The sequence below is a fragment of the Besnoitia besnoiti genome, chromosome III (assembly GCF_002563875.1).
Source record: "Besnoitia besnoiti strain Bb-Ger1 chromosome III, whole genome shotgun sequence".
NCBI lineage: Eukaryota > Apicomplexa > Conoidasida > Eucoccidiorida > Sarcocystidae > Besnoitia > Besnoitia besnoiti.
Window position 1 is genome coordinate 5,316,147 of NC_042358.1, and position 17,615 is coordinate 5,333,761.

General features: G+C 55.3%; 2 protein-coding genes across 2 annotated transcripts; both read right to left on the reverse strand.

The window, feature by feature from the left end:
- Nucleotides 1-3,913: 3,913 nt before the first annotated feature.
- On the reverse strand, nt 3,914-8,556 carry BESB_050570 (leucine-rich repeat protein LRR1; the record flags this gene model as incomplete). The annotated part of the gene is made up of 10 exons (XM_029363508.1): nt 3,914-3,957; nt 4,397-4,468; nt 4,844-4,988; nt 5,436-5,522; nt 6,051-6,209; nt 6,436-6,570; nt 6,810-6,909; nt 7,373-7,503; nt 7,827-8,002; nt 8,502-8,556. 10 exons carry the CDS (start codon nt 8,554-8,556, stop codon nt 3,914-3,916), a joined length of 1,104 nt encoding a protein of 367 aa, XP_029220874.1.
- Nucleotides 8,557-11,470: 2,914 nt separating this feature from the next.
- On the reverse strand, nt 11,471-16,051 carry BESB_050580 (folate-binding protein YgfZ protein; the record flags this gene model as incomplete). The annotated part of the gene is made up of 5 exons (XM_029363509.1): nt 11,471-11,812; nt 12,212-13,120; nt 13,151-14,329; nt 14,913-15,465; nt 15,834-16,051. 5 exons carry the CDS (start codon nt 16,049-16,051, stop codon nt 11,471-11,473), a joined length of 3,201 nt encoding a protein of 1,066 aa, XP_029220875.1.
- Between the last annotated feature and the right edge of the window lie 1,564 nt (nt 16,052-17,615).

Sequence of the window (17,615 nt, forward strand, 5' to 3'; positions counted from 1 at the left end):
GGGCGTTTGAACCTCCAATGGGCGAGCGCGACGCGGGCAGTGAGCGGTTTCGCCCCTATGCGAGAGACCCACAGGCGACAAAGACTCGACTTCGACGAGGGTCGGAGCCAGGGAAACGAGTTACGTGGCGTAAACCGTTCCCAGTTCTCTGAAGGACACGCAGAAGGGGTGTAGAGAGGATGTCTGCTGCGATGGCCCGCAGGGGGGAGGCCCCGAAATTCCGGTGTACCACGACTTTTTTTTCGGCGAGCGCGTTTCGCATGTACTGCAGGGTGATGTGTTCCATCCCGAACGAGAAGTACGCTTTCCCACGCGGTACCATTCCGTCATTGAGGTGCATTTGAAGGAAGCCTACTACAGAATGTCCTGTGTTTCCGAGTGTGAGGTGGATACGAAAAAGATGGTATCTGCAGGTAATTTTTTTGGTTTTCAGGACACTGGGGGGAGCCGAGAGAAAATTATGTCTCGAGGTGGCTTTTTTTGTCGGGAAATATGTGGGCTCCGTGCAAGAGTCGACCGAAATAACGGTTGTGCTTACCGTTGGGCAGCTCGAGGAGAGCAACTGGTTGACGGCTTTGCACTCCGCATATGAGGAGAGCGCCGACGGAGGGTTGGTGAAAACCATTCCTTGGGGCAAGGTGCGGGTTGTAAGAAGGGCGGGTTACACGCATCTATGTTTCTTATTTTCCGAGGAATAGGAGACAGCAGCGAAGCAACTGCTTTTTCGAAGCGCGACGGGCTTCCCCGCACGGATGCTCATCGTTGGTCCCCGATTATACTAACATCTACAGGACGCACAAGGGCGCGCCGCAGTACCTGTCATTCGTATGGTACGGACCACTGCGAAGTGCTCGCAAGCTGCAGCGGCACAGAGAGGGCGGCGCAGGAGACGCTCACCCAAGAATTCACGCTTTCCTGTTTTTGTCCGTTTCGGGGGCATCCCGCAGAGGGAGAGATAGTCTTCCTAGAAGCGTTTGGAAAGTGTTTCTTCCTCAAAGTGTCGTTGTATCCCCTGACACGGCTTCGAAAAGTATACAGTAGCATATCTCGAGCTATCTGCAAGCCTTTTGTCTGATCCACTCTACGGTTCGCCGGTCAACATTCCGGTGCACATATACATATATATATATATATATATTTCTATCCATACTTGTATGTGTGCATAAATTGTCTCCTTGTGATACATGTGTACGCATGTGCACATGGGCTGGTGAGGTGCTTGCCTCCAGTGTCCATGTGCCCGACGCGCGCAACCAGAGAGAAAAGCGGAGGCCAGCAGAGACTCGTCGCTTCCAGCGCGATAATCAGGCAGATGCATAAATGGCGGCACCGTTCTGTACCAAGAGGCGCCAGACACAGTGCGTTATAACTGTGCGCGGGTGAAGGCGTCTGTAGGTTTGCGAGACGAGATGCCCGCTGCCGCGCCTGCGTGGATGCAACAGCCGGACGTTGGACTCGTATTTTTTTGTTTTCGCCGTTTGCGAAGACAGTCATGGTGAGGAATACACAGGGTTCTTGAGCGACGGAAATTGATTTTGAGTTTTTTTACCCGGTGCATATCTGCCGCGTGCTGCAAAGCAACTGCGATCGTTCTGGTGGCAACGGCATGGTGGAACACAGGGTTTTTCTCCGCTGCGAAGAAGAGTTGCAGAAACGCGTGCTTTATCAGTGGACATCCACCGCGGGCAAATCCAGCGGATGGCGTGGGCGGAGGACGAACGGCACGTGACTCTGCAAGGAGTGGTACGCCCCTCTTCTGGAGCGCACATGTGTTGGTTTTTCCATCCCGCCAACTTCAGTCTGTGGAGAAACGCTCTCTAAGTTTGTCTGGTCCTTGCCCGCGACAGATGTGAGGCGATCCGCCGACTGTCTGATTCTCTTGTTTCGTCGCGGGGGAATTGTTGTATCATGCCCGTCCCGCAGTTGGAGTTTAGTGTCGCCTTCTTTGTAGTGCATTGTCATGGGGTTGCCGTCCCTCACGGTGAACGCGCCATCGCGAAGAAAGCTAACGCACACGTAAGCGCACCGTGTTGCATCTCTGTCCATTTTGCTCCACGGCGCGCGCTTCATTTCCCTTTGTTGTGTTTACCTGTCATCTATGTTGTTCCTCACCTCTCCCGCGTCATTTCTCCGTGGACCTTTTTCGTTTTTTTTTTCCTCTTCTAGCTCGAAGCACCGTTTCCCCCGTCCTCCACGGCCCAGGCGTGCGGGTGTACGGAGAGTTTGCTGCAGGAAGTGCACACACGCGCGTTCTTCTACAAAAAAAAAAGCCCGGAAAACACGGACGTTGAGTTGGCGGTGTGGGATCCCGAACACGTGCACCGTCTCTCGCTGTCGGTAACCGCGAAAAGCGACGCACGCTTTCGATGGTGAAGACACGCACGCAAAAAGACCGCGCGAGATTCACTTTTTCAGTCGCTGATACATGCCTCACTCCACAGTTGTGCGTCAGCCGCCCCTCCTGAGAAGAGGATGTCGCAATGTACGCACAGAACTATTTGTGCCTCACATGTTGAAACAACGACATAATCACGTTCTTTGGACTAGCGAAGTGCCCTCCGGCAAACTAGACCAGACGGTGCCGGGCTTCGATAGCGGTTGCCGGCGGCAGACAAGTCGCACCGAGAAAAGCACCTGTGGTCACCCTCTGTGGCGCTGAGATCTCTTGCTCTTGGGGAAAGCGAGATGCTGGGCTGGCTGTGAGAGATTTGTTTGGATCGTCGTTGACACACACACCCTGGGAACGACAGTAATACGAGTTACTGGAACTCGAGTCTAGAAGACAAGACGGACGGGTTGAGCGGTAGGATTCCGAAGGAAATGCCAACCGCGCGGTCGTTGTATAGGTCAGAGGAGCTATTTGTGACACGACTTCGCAGGCGACTCCTATTCAGAGTGTGTATGTACGCTGTCGTTCGGCGCGAGCTTCAGAGTGTGGAGTGATACATATATGTTATATAGGTCATGAAAGGACATAGAATCTTTCGTCGAGACGACCTTTCATGGATACAGACGCTTGTGCCATGTGCAAATAGACGACATCACTCGCGCTGAACCCCTCTGCGCCAGGGCGTCCATGTCAACCTAGAAGTGGTTTCACAAGCACCCGGCAGCGAGGGGGCAGGGCTGAGGCTCCGCGCTGTGGTATGTTGATAGGCCAGCAAAAGACCATATATCACACTGTCCTTTGATTTGTCCTCACACTCTCCGCGCGCCCCCGCCATCCGAAGTATGAGCATGAAACGTGCCTGCTTGGGGAGGGGAGCTTCCAGGTGGTGGGACGGAAAACCTAGTGCGCCCTCCCTCTAACCCCAAGGCGACGCTGAAAAGACACTTCACTGAGTTGCTGCCGCTTGACAAGAAAATTCTCCCGACTCTGCACGCGGCGGCGCCCGCGGCGCCTTCGCTCGAGACGCACCGACTGCACACGTCTAACAGACCGCGCGCCAGAAAAGAAGTACGAGAGGCGGAAGGGATCCATACTTCTGCGTATGTGCGAATAAATTTCCATCAGGAAGAAATGAGCCCGAGACAGACTCCTACAGTGCTACGCGCGATTGCAGCCCGACGACACACCCAGACACGTAGGGAGGTGATCATGCATGCAAATATACAAATAGATATCTATATCTATAAGTACATAGTTAGGCAGATGCAGGAAAGTGTGGCATATAGTAGATGATCTGTGAAGAGATCATGTTGGGCAGGCCCTGCGGAAAGGCGCTGCGACGGAGTAGACAGCAAACGGCTTGGGGATTCAGCCGTTCCTCGCGTTTGTGCAGTGCGAGAGACGCCCGACAGGTTGCAAGAGCGGCCGCTGCGACATCCCCGCGACGGACACCACACAAAAAGGAGACCGCTTTGGAAGGAGAGCTGCCTCTCCATCACGCGCTCCTCTTTCGGGGTTGCGGCGCTACTCGTCATGCTTCATAATGGACTTGGGCTTCCGCACTCCAACTGCAGACACGAGAACAGTTGCAATGACACGAGCTTGCTCTCATATATATATATATATATATATTTGCATTTATCTCTGCTTATCAGTACAGTGTATCTGTCACATTCGTATGCACACGCGTATATACATATATATATTATAGATAGACAACCGTGGCGACAGAGAAACATTCGCAAGCCTAGGCACCGCACCGCCTATATACTAGGATACCTGCACTGAGGCACTCGTTGCTCATGCAGCCGCACAGGCTGACCCCAATAAACGTCCATATCCATATCCACAAATATATACACATATATATATATATATATATACGTAGGGATAGGGAGCTTCGTGCGAGTACACAGACACACGCAAGAAATAGATAGGGACAAATTTGCAAATAAATCTCGTCGGGCACTGTGAACAGTCCATTCGGACCTGAGGGCGTTTCCGCACCTTTTCCTGAGAGGGGTCGCTGGATGACGTTGACAACCTCATTCAGCAGCAAGGCGTCCAGCTGCTGCAGCTCTGAAGGAATAAAGCACGAGAAATCCCGTGTCCTGGAAGACTGTACCGCTGTTGCTGCGAGCCGCCTTAAACAAATGCGGAAATGAATTTCCCACGTCTCGACGCCGCGCACCTCGAAGATCCCGTGCAGCTTGGCGCCGACGAGACATCGACCGCTTTTACTCATTAACTGGCACACATCCACCCATTTCTTTGTCGACTTGCACACTTCGAGTTCTCTGCGTGCCCGACAGTACACACCCCCCCCCCCCCGCCACAGACACACATGTCTGCGTGGATGCACAAATATGCATGCGCACAGACTGCGCGGCACTTTTCACGAGCCAAACAGAAAAAACCTGCGCAACAGCCCTTCGCCGCGGAGCTGCTCCTCACGAGGCAAGATCTGGACGACGTTCTGTCTGTAGCTGGGCCCGAGGTTCGCATGCAGCGGATTGCCCTCGAGGTACAGCGTGCGCAGAGCCGCAACTGGCTTGAGGTCTTTGACTGCTTCCAGGCTCGCGATGGCGTTGTCGTTCATCTGCAAGCAAGGCGAGATACAGAGCCCCTATACAATCAGAATCCAAAGGCCGACACGGCGTGTGACGTGTGTTCATGTGAGCCACTACAAGTCGGTCTGCACTCCCTCTCCGCGCGCCTTTGCGCTGGTAGACAAACAAAAAAACGGTGAAGAGCTACGAAGAGGCGGCGGGGCAGAGCAGCGAGATTGGCATGCAAAAGACTCCAGCGGGAGCGCCGCCATTGCGCTCTACGCATCAACCAAGATTCATGCGTATACAAGCAAATACACATATGTATATATATTTTCGTACAGATATATACATGGATCTATATGCATATAAATGTTGTGCCGGGCCCTGTAGGCAGCCGCCACCGGTCGAAGCGCCCTCCCTCGTTGGATAAACGACAGAGACGTTCCAGACTTCGGTACTCGCAGGGTAGGCGGCCCTGTCCCAGCCTTCCTCACCCAAAGTTCTTCCAGTCCCTCGAGCTGCGCAAGTGCGCGAATATCGTCCACAGCGTTCGCCGCCAGGTCAAGAATTTTCAGTTTTTTCTGCACATGCGCAGGGTGAGAACGCAGAGCGCAGCACTGACCCGCGTCCTGCGCGTGACAACCGAACGAAATTCAAGCGTCGCTACGCGCGGAGACACGCGTTTAGCATATATACATATACATACATAAAAATATAGATATATCCATATATATATATATATATATGTGGGAAGGAGAGAAGAGAGGCGGAGGCAGAGGTGGACGACAGCCACCGCTACATACTTTCATACATATACATAACTAGAATTCAGATATATATATTTATATACACAAATATATCCGTGTGTGCGATTGAAGTCCCCGAGAAGCCGGCGACTAATGGCTGCGGACGTGCCCGGTCACGAAGGGCGATGCGTAGCCGAATCGAAGACGAGAGCAAAAGACAGCAGTCTCCGTTGGTCGCCAACACATACACCCTTTACTTGCGCCTGCAGCGATGCACGAAACGTGCACGTAAACACTAGAATATGAAAAAAAAAAACGCAGAAACGTGTCAATGTGAAGCGGTTGGGCTGGCGTGTCTCTTACAAGCTGACCAATGGCTTCAGGGACGGCGCCTGAGAGACGGTTGTGAGAGAGATAGAGTTCTTCCAAGTTCGGGCAGTTGGCGAAGAGCGAAGCGTCCCAGGCAGTCAGGCGATTCGACTGGATGCTAAGTCTCTGCAGCTTTAGCAGCGACGGCAACTTCTGAAACAGAAAGAAAAAAAAAAGCGGCGACATCCACGCCCATGAGCAGCTCGTCTACACACAGAGAGACTGTGCCGGTGCACACGCACGACGCCGCCAGAAGGACGCAGGAAAAAAGATATGCGGTCTTTTAAAAGCTGGTCGTGTGCGCAACTTGGGAGCTCTATGTCGCTAAGAAAGCTTTGAGCCGCAGCGCACCGAAGTCTTTCTGGCGACCCCGCCTCACCATTTCGGTGATTTTATTCTTCCCTAGCCAAAGCTCCTTAAGGTCCTTGAGCGCCGCGATGCCGGCAATTTTCCTGATGCGGTTGCTCCCCAGCTCGAGCAGCTCGAGCTTCGTCAGAGTCTCCAGGCCCTCAATCTAAAAAAGGACAAAAAGGGCAGTCATACACGCAGCTCAGGCGATCTTCAGATCCAGCCGGCGCTGCAGACTCCCATACGACGAAAAGAAGAGAACGGAAATGCTTTGACTCAACTCCTGTCTACCTCCGCACTGTGCGGTCTTCTCTTCTTCCCCGAGGCGACTCATGGATCGCCTCAGCGCGCCGTGGGCATCAGACGCAGTTCAATTCAATTTCATTTCGTTTTTTTCTCTCTCACAACTTCAATTCGATTGCTCGAGAGGTACAGCTTGACTAGGTTCACGAGCCTGTCAAGGTTCTCGACTTTTCGAATCTTGTTGAAGGAGAGATCCAAAAGACTGAAGAAGACAGCAGGAGAGAGGACAGAGACGACGAGGCAATGAGCTCGCGAGCGGCCCTCGCGGCTCGACGCGACGGAATGGAATCCACACAACACGAGACGCATACGCATTTAACCATTCGCATCTGGTCCCCTTAAAAAAGAGATACGGTTGTGCCGCTGCGCGCCCTCGAAAGCTCGACCATACCGCACAGCGCCTTGCAGCACACATCCACATATATATATCCACATACATATATACATACACACATTCCTACATACATGATGCGTGCATACGTACCTGCATACATACGTGTGCATATATACAATATACATATACGTTGCCGTGCCATGTATACATGAGGCGCTGATCGCCAGAGGGAGAAGACTGACTCTTCCAAACACGCGTGCACACAGGCGTGCGGGCGCTGATGAGGCCGCGACAACTGCGCATGCAGGGGGAAAACCAGTTTTCCGCTCACGTGAGGCCCTTCAGCATCGACAAATTCTCGATTTTCCTGACGCGGTTCTGGTAAAGCTCGAGCTCCTGCAGCTCGGGCACGACTTGGAGGTTTTCGATTTTTTCAATGTCGTTGGCATTCAGGGCCAGAGTCTGTTGAGAACGTTCGCCAGCAGACACGCACACTCGCCCTGACAAAACCGAGATGCAGCAGCCGCCAGATCACAGCCACGGAGCTGCACATCCATATATGTATGTGTTATGGAAATAGGTATACATGCAGCCGTGTTGCGTCTGCGTCTCTGCTGTATACAGATACAGATATAGATACGGGTACAAACAAAGATATACCAGCGGCTATGAAAATGGCTTCCCTAAACGACCAGGCGCCGCATTTGCTCTCGTGAGGTAGTGCTTTGAGCCTGGGGTTCCTGTCGCATCGAGAACTTGACATCCGCACTCGAAGTTTTTCTCACCTTGAGGTGGGGGCACCTGTCGAGGTTCTCGATCTTGTGGATTCGAGAAGTCTGGAAGTTCAGCGCTTCGTCTGTCGGGTGAATCTCGAGCTCGACTCCCAGGCGAAGGTACGTCACCGGCGCGTTCTCGTGCTCTGCTTCGCTGCTTGAACCGCCAGAGCTCTCGCGGTCGAGTTCTTGGAAAAAAACCCAGAAACAAGCTTTCACCGTATTCGCAGCAGCACACAAGCAAGCCTGCAGCCTGCAACTGCATCCACATATATAGATATACGTACATATGTGTATATTTGTGCATGCGCAGAGCTACGTAGTGAAATGCGCTAGCCTCCCCTTCACTTTCCCTCATTTTCTTAAAGACAACGCGGCTCAACCTGTATGCATGTGTGCATTCGCCGGCGCGGTCCCTCGGTGGACGCGTTCTCGATTTGAGCTGTTTCTTCCTCGTCAGTGTTGGCGAGGTCCTAGTTCCTTTTGATCAAAGAGTCAGGTTCCTCTACTACAGAGCGTGTGACACAACCGTCTCTTCTCTCCTCGCCTGTTTCTCAGATGCATGTAACACTGCGTCTTTACGACTTGACCTCTTCAATTGCATCACTAGCTGAGAGACAGGCGCGTGCACTCGCCGCCGGCTACGACCGAGTTTTCTTCTCCGCTGCTTGCCGAGCATCTGCGCACCTTTCGGACTCTCGCCCGCTGCTGGGGAGCCGCAAAGTGGAGGACCTGACGACATTTTCTCGTTAGAGAAGGGAAACGAAAAGCGTGCGCGCGTCGGCACACCGTCAGCGAGGCCCTGCGGAAGTGCCGCTGGCGAGGCGGGGAAAGCAGGAGGAAGAGACGAAAAGGTGGGCGAGTGTAGCAAGAAAACACAACGCCAGAGAGCAAAAGGAAAAGAAATAGAGGAGCGGAGCAGGCTGAAGGCAAGAAATTGCGGCGGAAACGGCACGCAGCGAGACAGAAGCGGTAGGAAAAAAGGTCGAATCCCGTGAAGCGAGGAGCCACCGATGAACAGGGAGAGAAGAGAAGCCAAAGAAATACACACAGAGCTTTGAGAAGCGATCCCGCAGGTGCAAGGAATAGGAAGGAAGAGGGAAGAAGGACTAAATCTTGGAACTGCACGCGAAAAAGTAGCCAATCGCGCTTTTCGCTCGTCAGACCGCGCGACAAAAAAGGCAACGCTGCCTGATGCCGCTCCAGGCTCTTCTTCTAAGGCCTTCCCGACGAAAAGCTACACCCTGCAGTGCACACACTCAAATATGTGGTTGAATACATTCGCCAATTCGCGAAAAGAGACCAGCGGACACGCACGCATGCAAGTGGAGTGGATATACAGCGCCCGACAGCTGCAAGATCGAAGCGCCCGGTTCACGCACGGTGCGCCATTGAGAATAATGACATCTAGGAGTGCACAAAACTGTCTGTGTCATCGAGTCAACCCGCATAAAGATACATTCAAGCTCGGAAGAGGGCAGAGGAGTACCTCTCACGTGCATGCGCGGCGCGCGCGTGTCATATCTTAGAAAGCTGCACGGCCGGAGAAAAAAGTCCCTAGGCTCGATGCGCTCGCGCTCTTACTCCGTCCGCGCAAAGACCGGTCTACGGTGTTTAATCTTCACCGGCAGGTCTTCTCTGTCTTCGGAAGCCCGTGTACTGCGGCTCTCGCAACGGCCACAGTCGTGCCTCAAGCCGCTTCGAGCTAACCTGGCAACAAAGTGTTACACGCCGGGGAGTCTGTGAAGCCTGACGCGAAAAAAACCCTCGAATCCCAGCGTGGAACTGCAGACGTACGCCCTGTAGACGCCGCAGTTCCGCACACACTTCCTTCCTATGCGAAAAAAGCGAAGGAAATCGCGTCCAGGCTGGACAGACCAGCGGAGCGTTAGGCGGCGATCAGATTGCCTTAGGGCGCTTTTTTAGGTCGCTGAGCATCCTCCTCTTTCATGGAGGAACTGAACTGAAACCCAGAAGCCGAGTTGAGCCTCAGCAACTCCCGCAGCGTCTGTGCACAAGACTCCAGTGCCAAGATAAGCCTCGCTTATCGAGTCGAACCTGGCCTAGAGTCCACATGCAGCGCATACACACATGTAAATACCTATCTACGCATACAAATATATATACGATATATATATATATATATACATGCATGTATGGGCCACTCGTGAAATTCTTTCTGTCCCCCTCTACACGTCAGCACCCATACGCATAGTTTATAAGTGCGGACAACCGTATCTGCGATCATGTCCCTCGGGTGGACGCCAAGAAGGCGAGCAGAGGTCTAAGGGGAGAAAGGAACAACGAGTGACCGAATCAGATGCAGAGTGGCGGATGCACAACATCAGACTCTGGCTACGCGACTAAACCCAGTGCTGATTTAGAGTAGGTGAAATGAGATTCGCAGTGACAAGGAATCTCCTGTCCGCATGGCCCTATTTACTCGCATGGAGAGCAGCCCCATAATACGCAGACATACAACTCGTCCAGATGTGTGTTTCTACGGTTTTCTCCCTGCATTTCTGTGTATGCCTCTCTTTATGCTCGCTCACGCAGGCGAGAATCGAATTCGCATCCATTCTCGGCGGCCTCCACAGCTGGAGTGTTTGCTACACATCCTGCGTGACATTCTCCTTCTCCGCAGCAGTTCGCGGCGCGGGCTTTTTTCAAAGGGCAGCTGGGCGAGTGACTTGTTGCCTTCAGCTATGCAGCTATACGATACTCCAAACGCACGCAAATATATTTATATGTATGTATATATATAAATCTCTATCAGTATGTATTCGTGCACGCATTTTGCTGTTAGCTTTGCTGAAACCTGAAGAGGAGAGGGGAGGGGTACCCTGTTCCTGCATGACTGGAAGCCTCTCTTTGCAAACCCTTCCTAGAGCCGCCAAAGCGTTCTCCTGTATCTGCCTGCCGCCTCGTATCCGCAGGCCCTCTGTTGCATTTTTGGCGACACACATATCCGCAGATACGAATGCATGCAAGTGACAATATGGACAAACATAACATGCATGAAGCGGCTTCTGGCTTCTTCGTTTCAGCCTGGCAACTGCGTGCCTCGTCCGGACGCGCGACGCTTCGCCTCACGCATGAGGCGGCGCCAGACGAAAGCGTTTACGATCTAGAGAGCACTGACCACCAGTGCTACTGCGCGGCTTGCACAAGGAAAATCAAAAACCACTATTCTTTTTTTACAACTTGAACAAAAATGTTTCAAAGAAGATAAGGGAAACCGCCTCCCGAGCGCCTGGCGTGTGCGATACCGGCACGGCATTCTCCTCTCACGCGCTCATTCACGCGTCCAGTCCAAGTCCGCTTGAACCCCCTTCTCTACGCTAGGGAATTAAACGACCCAGTGCGTCCCAATGCAGACCATATATAAACATGAATATATATATATACATGTATACATAAACATATATATATATACATGACAAATATACATAAATATGTATATATATGTAGGCGGTGAAGGCCAGCTGCCCATGATGGGACCTGCGTTTGTCCGCGAATGTGAACACAAAATATCTGTTTGCGCATGCCCACGCCGCAGACCTGGGAAGAAAGGGTCGCTTTTCTGTAGGGTTTTCAACTGCATGCCGTGAAGAGATGAGTTGTCTTTTGTCTGTGACGCTCCCGCGCCTCCCTGCTCAAGCGCTGATGTCTGCGCTGCTCGCGGCAGTCCCAGCCACGCCCTGACTCTCTTCCCAGCCGTCTAGCGCGTAGAGCGCCGGCCCCACGAGACACCACTCGACGTCTTTTTCCTTCTCCGCTTGCACGGACTGACGCAAGCTCGGCGCGACACGCCCAACCTCCACAGGCGCGGCGACGCCTCTCTCTGACTCAAAGGGGCAACGCGCAGCCGCTGCGGAAGAAGATGGAGCCGCGGCGCACAGCAGCGGGAGGGGAGGCGGCCGAGAGGACGGCGGCTTGTGCGAGATGGCCGCGGGCCACGGCGACGCCAAAATTCGCCCGAAATACGAGAGATAATCCTAAAAAAAAAAAAAAAAGCAGACCTACCAGAGAGAAAATAGCACATGCACGACAGGTGAAACACTCTGTACTCAGAACAGACAACCCACAGGAAGGAAACGAGAGCAACCTACGACACAAGATGGGTAAAGAGGGAATTAGGGTTCGAGTCCGCAGAGGGAGCCTGCTTAACGGCTCCCAAATCTAATGAAGGCATACACGCAAAGCACCCAGTCCTGATTCAGAGAGGTGGGAATGAGACATGATAACGCTGCCCCATGGCTTCGTGAAGACGTGCACCGAACCCACTCTTGAGCCTCCCGCGAGTCCCGAGTCTATCCCATTGGTCTCTGACTGAAGCCGTTCCTCGGTTATCTCGATTTCCACTCCTTCTGCAATCGTTGAAGTTACCGCCTTACCCCGAAGCTCTTCAGAGGCGGTTCGCTGGCACGCGTGCGCACGATGCACAGGCCGACGCCCAGAGAGGCCGCGCCGCTCTCGCCTTCGCCTCCTCGCTCCGGCTCCGCCACGACTTCCGCGATTTCTCTCCACTTGAGCGCCGTCTCAGTCCCTGCGCGCGCGCTGCCCTGCTGCGCCGCCGTGTCTTCCGGGGCATACACGTAGATCTTCCTCGGCTTCTTCGCGCCGTCGTCGCCCAGTCTCGGCGCGGCGGCCTCCTTGCTTCCCGCCTGCTGCGCCTCCGCCCCCTCCGCGCTCGCCAGTCTCCTTTCTGCCTCCTGCTCGACCAGACAGAGTGCCTTCGTCCAGCACACGAGCTGCTCCGGCGGCAGCGGCCCCCGGAGAAAGCCCTGGAAGACTTCCCGCTCGGCGCCGCCTTCCTCCGCCAGCCGCGGCTCCGCGGCCTGCCACCAGGACTCGCCCTGGCTAGCTCTTCTCTCTCGGCGCTGCGCACTCTGGGCCGCTGCGTCTCCGCGGCCGAGAGGCGCCCCGGGAGACGGCGACGCCGAGCGGGAAACTGGGCAGAGACAAGAAGCGGAGGAGGCGGCTGACGACAAGGGGAAGTGCCGAGACGGCCTCAAGTGCTCGCACCACGGAGGATAAAGATGCGTGAAGGACGGAGTTCCGTGCTGGCAGCGGCTAGCAGCAGGATGCAGCTGACGCAGGACCCCAGCCCCGGCCGAAAGCGACGGCGAAGATGACGCAGCTGCATCTGCCGAGAATGCGGAAGGCGAAAATGACACTGCGTCGGGGGAAACAGGGAGCTGAAAAGACTCAGTTGCCGCGCCAGACAGCGGAGGGGACGCTGAGGCCACGTCGCCTGCGACGGCTGCTGGAGCAAGCGCCTCCCTGGGGAAGGGAGAAGATCCCTGAGCGGCAGACGCCGAACGCGACCCAACGAGGGACGAAGACGCATCTTTTTGGCAAACAGGAGGAAAGAAGGCCTCCTCGCTGCGACCCAGGACGACAAAAGTCGCGAGACGCCGGCGATTCGTGAGCTGCAGAAGCGCGCGTGTCACGACCTCCTGTCCAATGAAGCAGCCCTTGTTCACCCGGGGGTGTATGTACACCTGCCAGTCCAGGTTCAGGTGCGACAGCAAGTGCTTCTGAATGCCGACTTCTCCGGGGCCCTCTGGAATGCCAAGGGCGCGACGGCGGATCGCGTACAACGCAGGCGAAGAAATCCACGGAAAAGACAGCAGAAGCGAGGGAAAAGCCGCTGACCGGAGAGACACATAAGGCGACGGCGCACGCGCATCAGGAGAGGAAACAGGAGACGCAGCGTCCTCTCGAGGCAAACCTTTGACTGCGTCCTCTGGAGAATTTGCATCCGCCCGGAAATGTCTCACAAAGACTGTCGGCTCCGCCGAGCCTGTGGACGTGTTCGCGCCTAGCGGGGTGTCTCCGCTCGGCTGTACATACACCCGAAACCCCATCCGCGAGGACCTGCCGTCGGCGACGACGAGTGCGCCGCGATTTGCGTCCCTCGCTGCCTCTGCATCCGCGACCCCCGGCGTTCCTGCCCTCCTTGCGTCTTTTGCTCCGACGGCGTCTTCCGGCCTCCCGCGAGGCGCTCTGTCCTCGACTTCCTTGGCTTCCCGCTCGCGCCCTGCGGCTCGCCGCGCCTCCGTAAGGAGCCACCCATCAGGCCCGCGTCCAGGCAGGTGAAGGAGTCCGTACGTCGCGCCAGAGCACAGCCGTTCTTCAAGTCTTTTCGCAAGTTCCCACACGAAGAGAAGGTGTTCGCTGCGCTCGCGGACCTGCTGTGCATGCGCCGCGCGCGGCTCCGAGGCGCGCGACGGCCCCCAGCCCTCGCGCCCACACGCGTCTTCTCCTAAGCCCGGCGCGTAGTAGTCTTCCCAGGCCGCAGTAAAACTCAGGCCGCTCTCGAAGGTCTCGCGGCCGTTGCGGGCTCCCTCCGTCCGCGCAGACGCCGCTGCATGTGCGCGGTCGGCGAGCGCAGACAGCGGGAAAGGCCGCAGAGGAGAGAGCGCCAGACATGCCGGCGGCAGGAGCTGGAACACGGCCTGGAGGCGACCCTCCGCCTCGACCTCCACGCGAGAAGAGAGGCGACGCCGCTGAAGAACACGCGCATGCATGCCAGACTCCACGTTTCAGCGAGAGCAAATGCGCGCCGAGAATAACCCCGAAAAAGTGCAGAAAATCACTCCGTGGCTCGCCGAAAAATGCCGTCTCTCGCTGGGCTGGACACAAACAGTTCAGGAAAGCTAAGTGAGAAGAGGAGTGCTAGGTCGAGAAGGAAAAACAGCGCGCACACACAGAAGAGAAACGAATGAAAACGCCCGGAATAAGTACAAAAGCCTTTCGAATGGGCATCGATGCGACCCTCAACGCAGTTAGTCTCGCGCAAGAAAACATTTACATCGAGCAACACAAATCCCGGTCGCTCACGGGACGCCCCACCCCCCACACACCACTCCCGCGCCCTCGACATTCGCCTTCTTCTTCTCTGTAAATAAATACATATACATACATATATATGCATATACGTATACACATATATATCTATATGCATATATGCATGTAGACGCTTCTCGCGTTTGTGCTCTACGGAGACCCTCTGTCGGCTTTTTGCCGCTTGCTCAGGCTTAGGGTTTCTCCTTTTCCCCGGCGGCAGTCTCCGCGCTTCCAGCGCATTACCTGAAGAAACGCAACGAGTCGCTCTCCCACAGCTGCATCGACGTCGAGAAGAAAGGCCTCTGCGTCGTCTCTCTCTCGGTCAGTTGAAGAGTTCCGCGCGGCGCTGGCGGCGAGCGCGCCCGGGGGAAGCCTCACGGCAAAGCCGTCCAACAGCACGCGGCCCTGCGTACTCAGCAGCGCGAACGGCGCCGCCCGCGCGCCCACCAGCCCTGGGATCCACGCGCTAGGCTCAGCAGACAGAGAGGAAGATGCAGAGAGAGAAGACGATGCAGAGGGAGGAAAACCAGAGGAGAGAGGGGACGCAGAAGAGGAGGATGGAAGAGACTGGGCGGGAGACTGAAGGGCGGCGCGAGGAGAGAAGAAGTGCGAGATGTGGCTCAAGTCCGGCACAGTCGCGAGAGGCGCCGAATACGGAGACGCGAGAGATGCATCGGGAGAAGAAAGATCGTGAGAGGACGAAGTCTTGGAAAACAGACGCGAAAACGCGGAAGGCGGCAGCGCTCGGGGAGACTGCAGAAAACGAACATCTTGCGTGATGAGACCCTGAAGGAAACTGCGCGAGCACAAAAACAGCAAAGCAATGCATCTGCGTCAGCCTCTCCGTCATGAGCCGTGTGTGTCTCCCCCCACGCATTGCCGCGCACATGTGGACGGATGTGCATACATCATACGCCTATGCAGTGCATACGTGTATACGTATACTTGAATTTATATTTAAATTTATATATATGCGAGTGTATCTGACTAGGACGGTCTGTGAGCGGAAGCCGCGCTGATACGTTCGACTCCGCGGTTTGCTGACATGTGAGCCTCGTCACACGTCCCAGCGCACATGTTTGCTGAATCTGGAATATACATGCACATATGACTGGCAGAGTGTGTGCTAGAGCCTCGGCCCGAATGCAGAGTGCACCACCTTACCGAGCAGCATCCGCACCCTTGATGCAGATTACGCGGCGCTTCGGCAGCCGAACGAGGCGAAACAGCGGGAAATCGCATCCCTCGCTGGAGGAGTGGAAGCGCCTTCGGGCTCCCCTGAAATCCCACGCGCCACGCTGGCTGGGACTTACGCTCTGTCGGACGCGCCAAGCGCCCGCCGCGCGCTCCAAACAGAGCGAACCCCAGGGCGTGTCCGCCATCGCCCGGCGACAACAGAACACAGAGATATACATAGAAAGGTGGATATAGATGGATGTAGATGTATAGGGAGCAAAAAAGGTACACACGGTGAGAAAAGTTGCCTAGGAGCGAGCGCGAGGCAGGCGGACGAAGCGGGGGCGGAGGGGCATGACCTCCGACGCTGGAAATCGCGGGAAAACGGGCGACTGGGTGCTTCAGGATACCCAGGCGGGAAACCCGAGACGCAGAGGCGAGCTACTCCATAGTGCCGCGAATTCTTCTTCCTCGTCGTGTTCCCACGGCCTGACGTCCTTCTGTCTCGCTCCACGCGCCTCTTGCTTGATCATCCCTCGGGCAAGCCCCGTTTCCTGCGGTTGCTTGCTGGCAGTTACCAAAGCTCGTTCCGGTGCCCAGGATCCCCCCCCCCCCCCCCCGCCTCTTCTGCCTTCCTCTGTCCTCTTCTCGCGGGCGCGAGGCAACCGGAAACGGGAAAAAGAGGCGCCAGACACAAACGGTGGATGCTGGGGTCGCGCTGTGGCGCCCAGAAAGGCGAGAGAACGAGGAGGACCGATTTCCAGTGTGCTCCGCGCAGGGTGGCGCGGTGAAACGACGCACTTTTTGCCAGGCTTCTCAGGGCCTCGCCTCTCAAATCGTGAGGAAACACAAAAAAGGCAGAACTCATGGGGCGTCTCTGCAGTGTTCAAGCGCTGCAGCCGCGGGAGAGCCGTCAAGAGAGACGAGAGCTGTTCGGTCCGCACAGCAAAAACTTACGAAAATCTGCATGCTGACTTAAGAGAGGGTTAGGGTCTCGGGTCGCGCTCCAGAGGCGTGAACTCGACAAAGAAACCGCGAAAAAATTTCAACACAGTGCAAACGAGCAAAGAAAAAGGTTTTGCTCCGCGGATAACTTCGATGAGCGTGCCCCTGTCTCCTAAACGCCAAAAACACAAAACTGTCTACATGCACTCGCGTGGCTGTCTCACCCTCCTGCTGGACTACGACCCTAAGCGGTGAGAGACTGTATCTCCTGGGGGAAAAAAGAAAAAAGCAGCGAAAATTCATATTTCAGTTATTATTTTTTTTCCGGTTCGAGAGTGTGTTCGCTCTTGACAGACACGCGGGGTAGCATGCTGGAGTATCGACGCGCGCATGCCGCCACGATGCGGCTTCTGTTTTGACAAGCGTTCTACAGATCTTTACTCTTTTCATATCTCCTCCTCGCCGCCTGCAGATTTTCTGGCGACTCTCTCGTTACCCGAGTCTGCTGTATCTTTTAAGTTTTTAGAATTCCTCGCTTTCTTGCGCTCCGCCGCTCACGCGGCCGTGCGGCGTGAGGTCTGCTAGTCTTTCTAAGACTCCCATGAGCAGACCTGCATAACGACGGCAGCTGGCGGAGCTGCTGATGCAGAGGGGGAAAGAGGGAAACTCAGCTCCAACCCGCGAGTGTCTGCACACCTTCGCGAGGGGGGGGGGGGGGGTCACGAGGATGAGACCCGTGCGAAGAAAAGGCGGTCTTCTTATCCTCCTTTCTCTCCTCAGAGGGCGCGAGCCACGGCGCCTGAGCAGGCGCCGCCCGATCGGCTT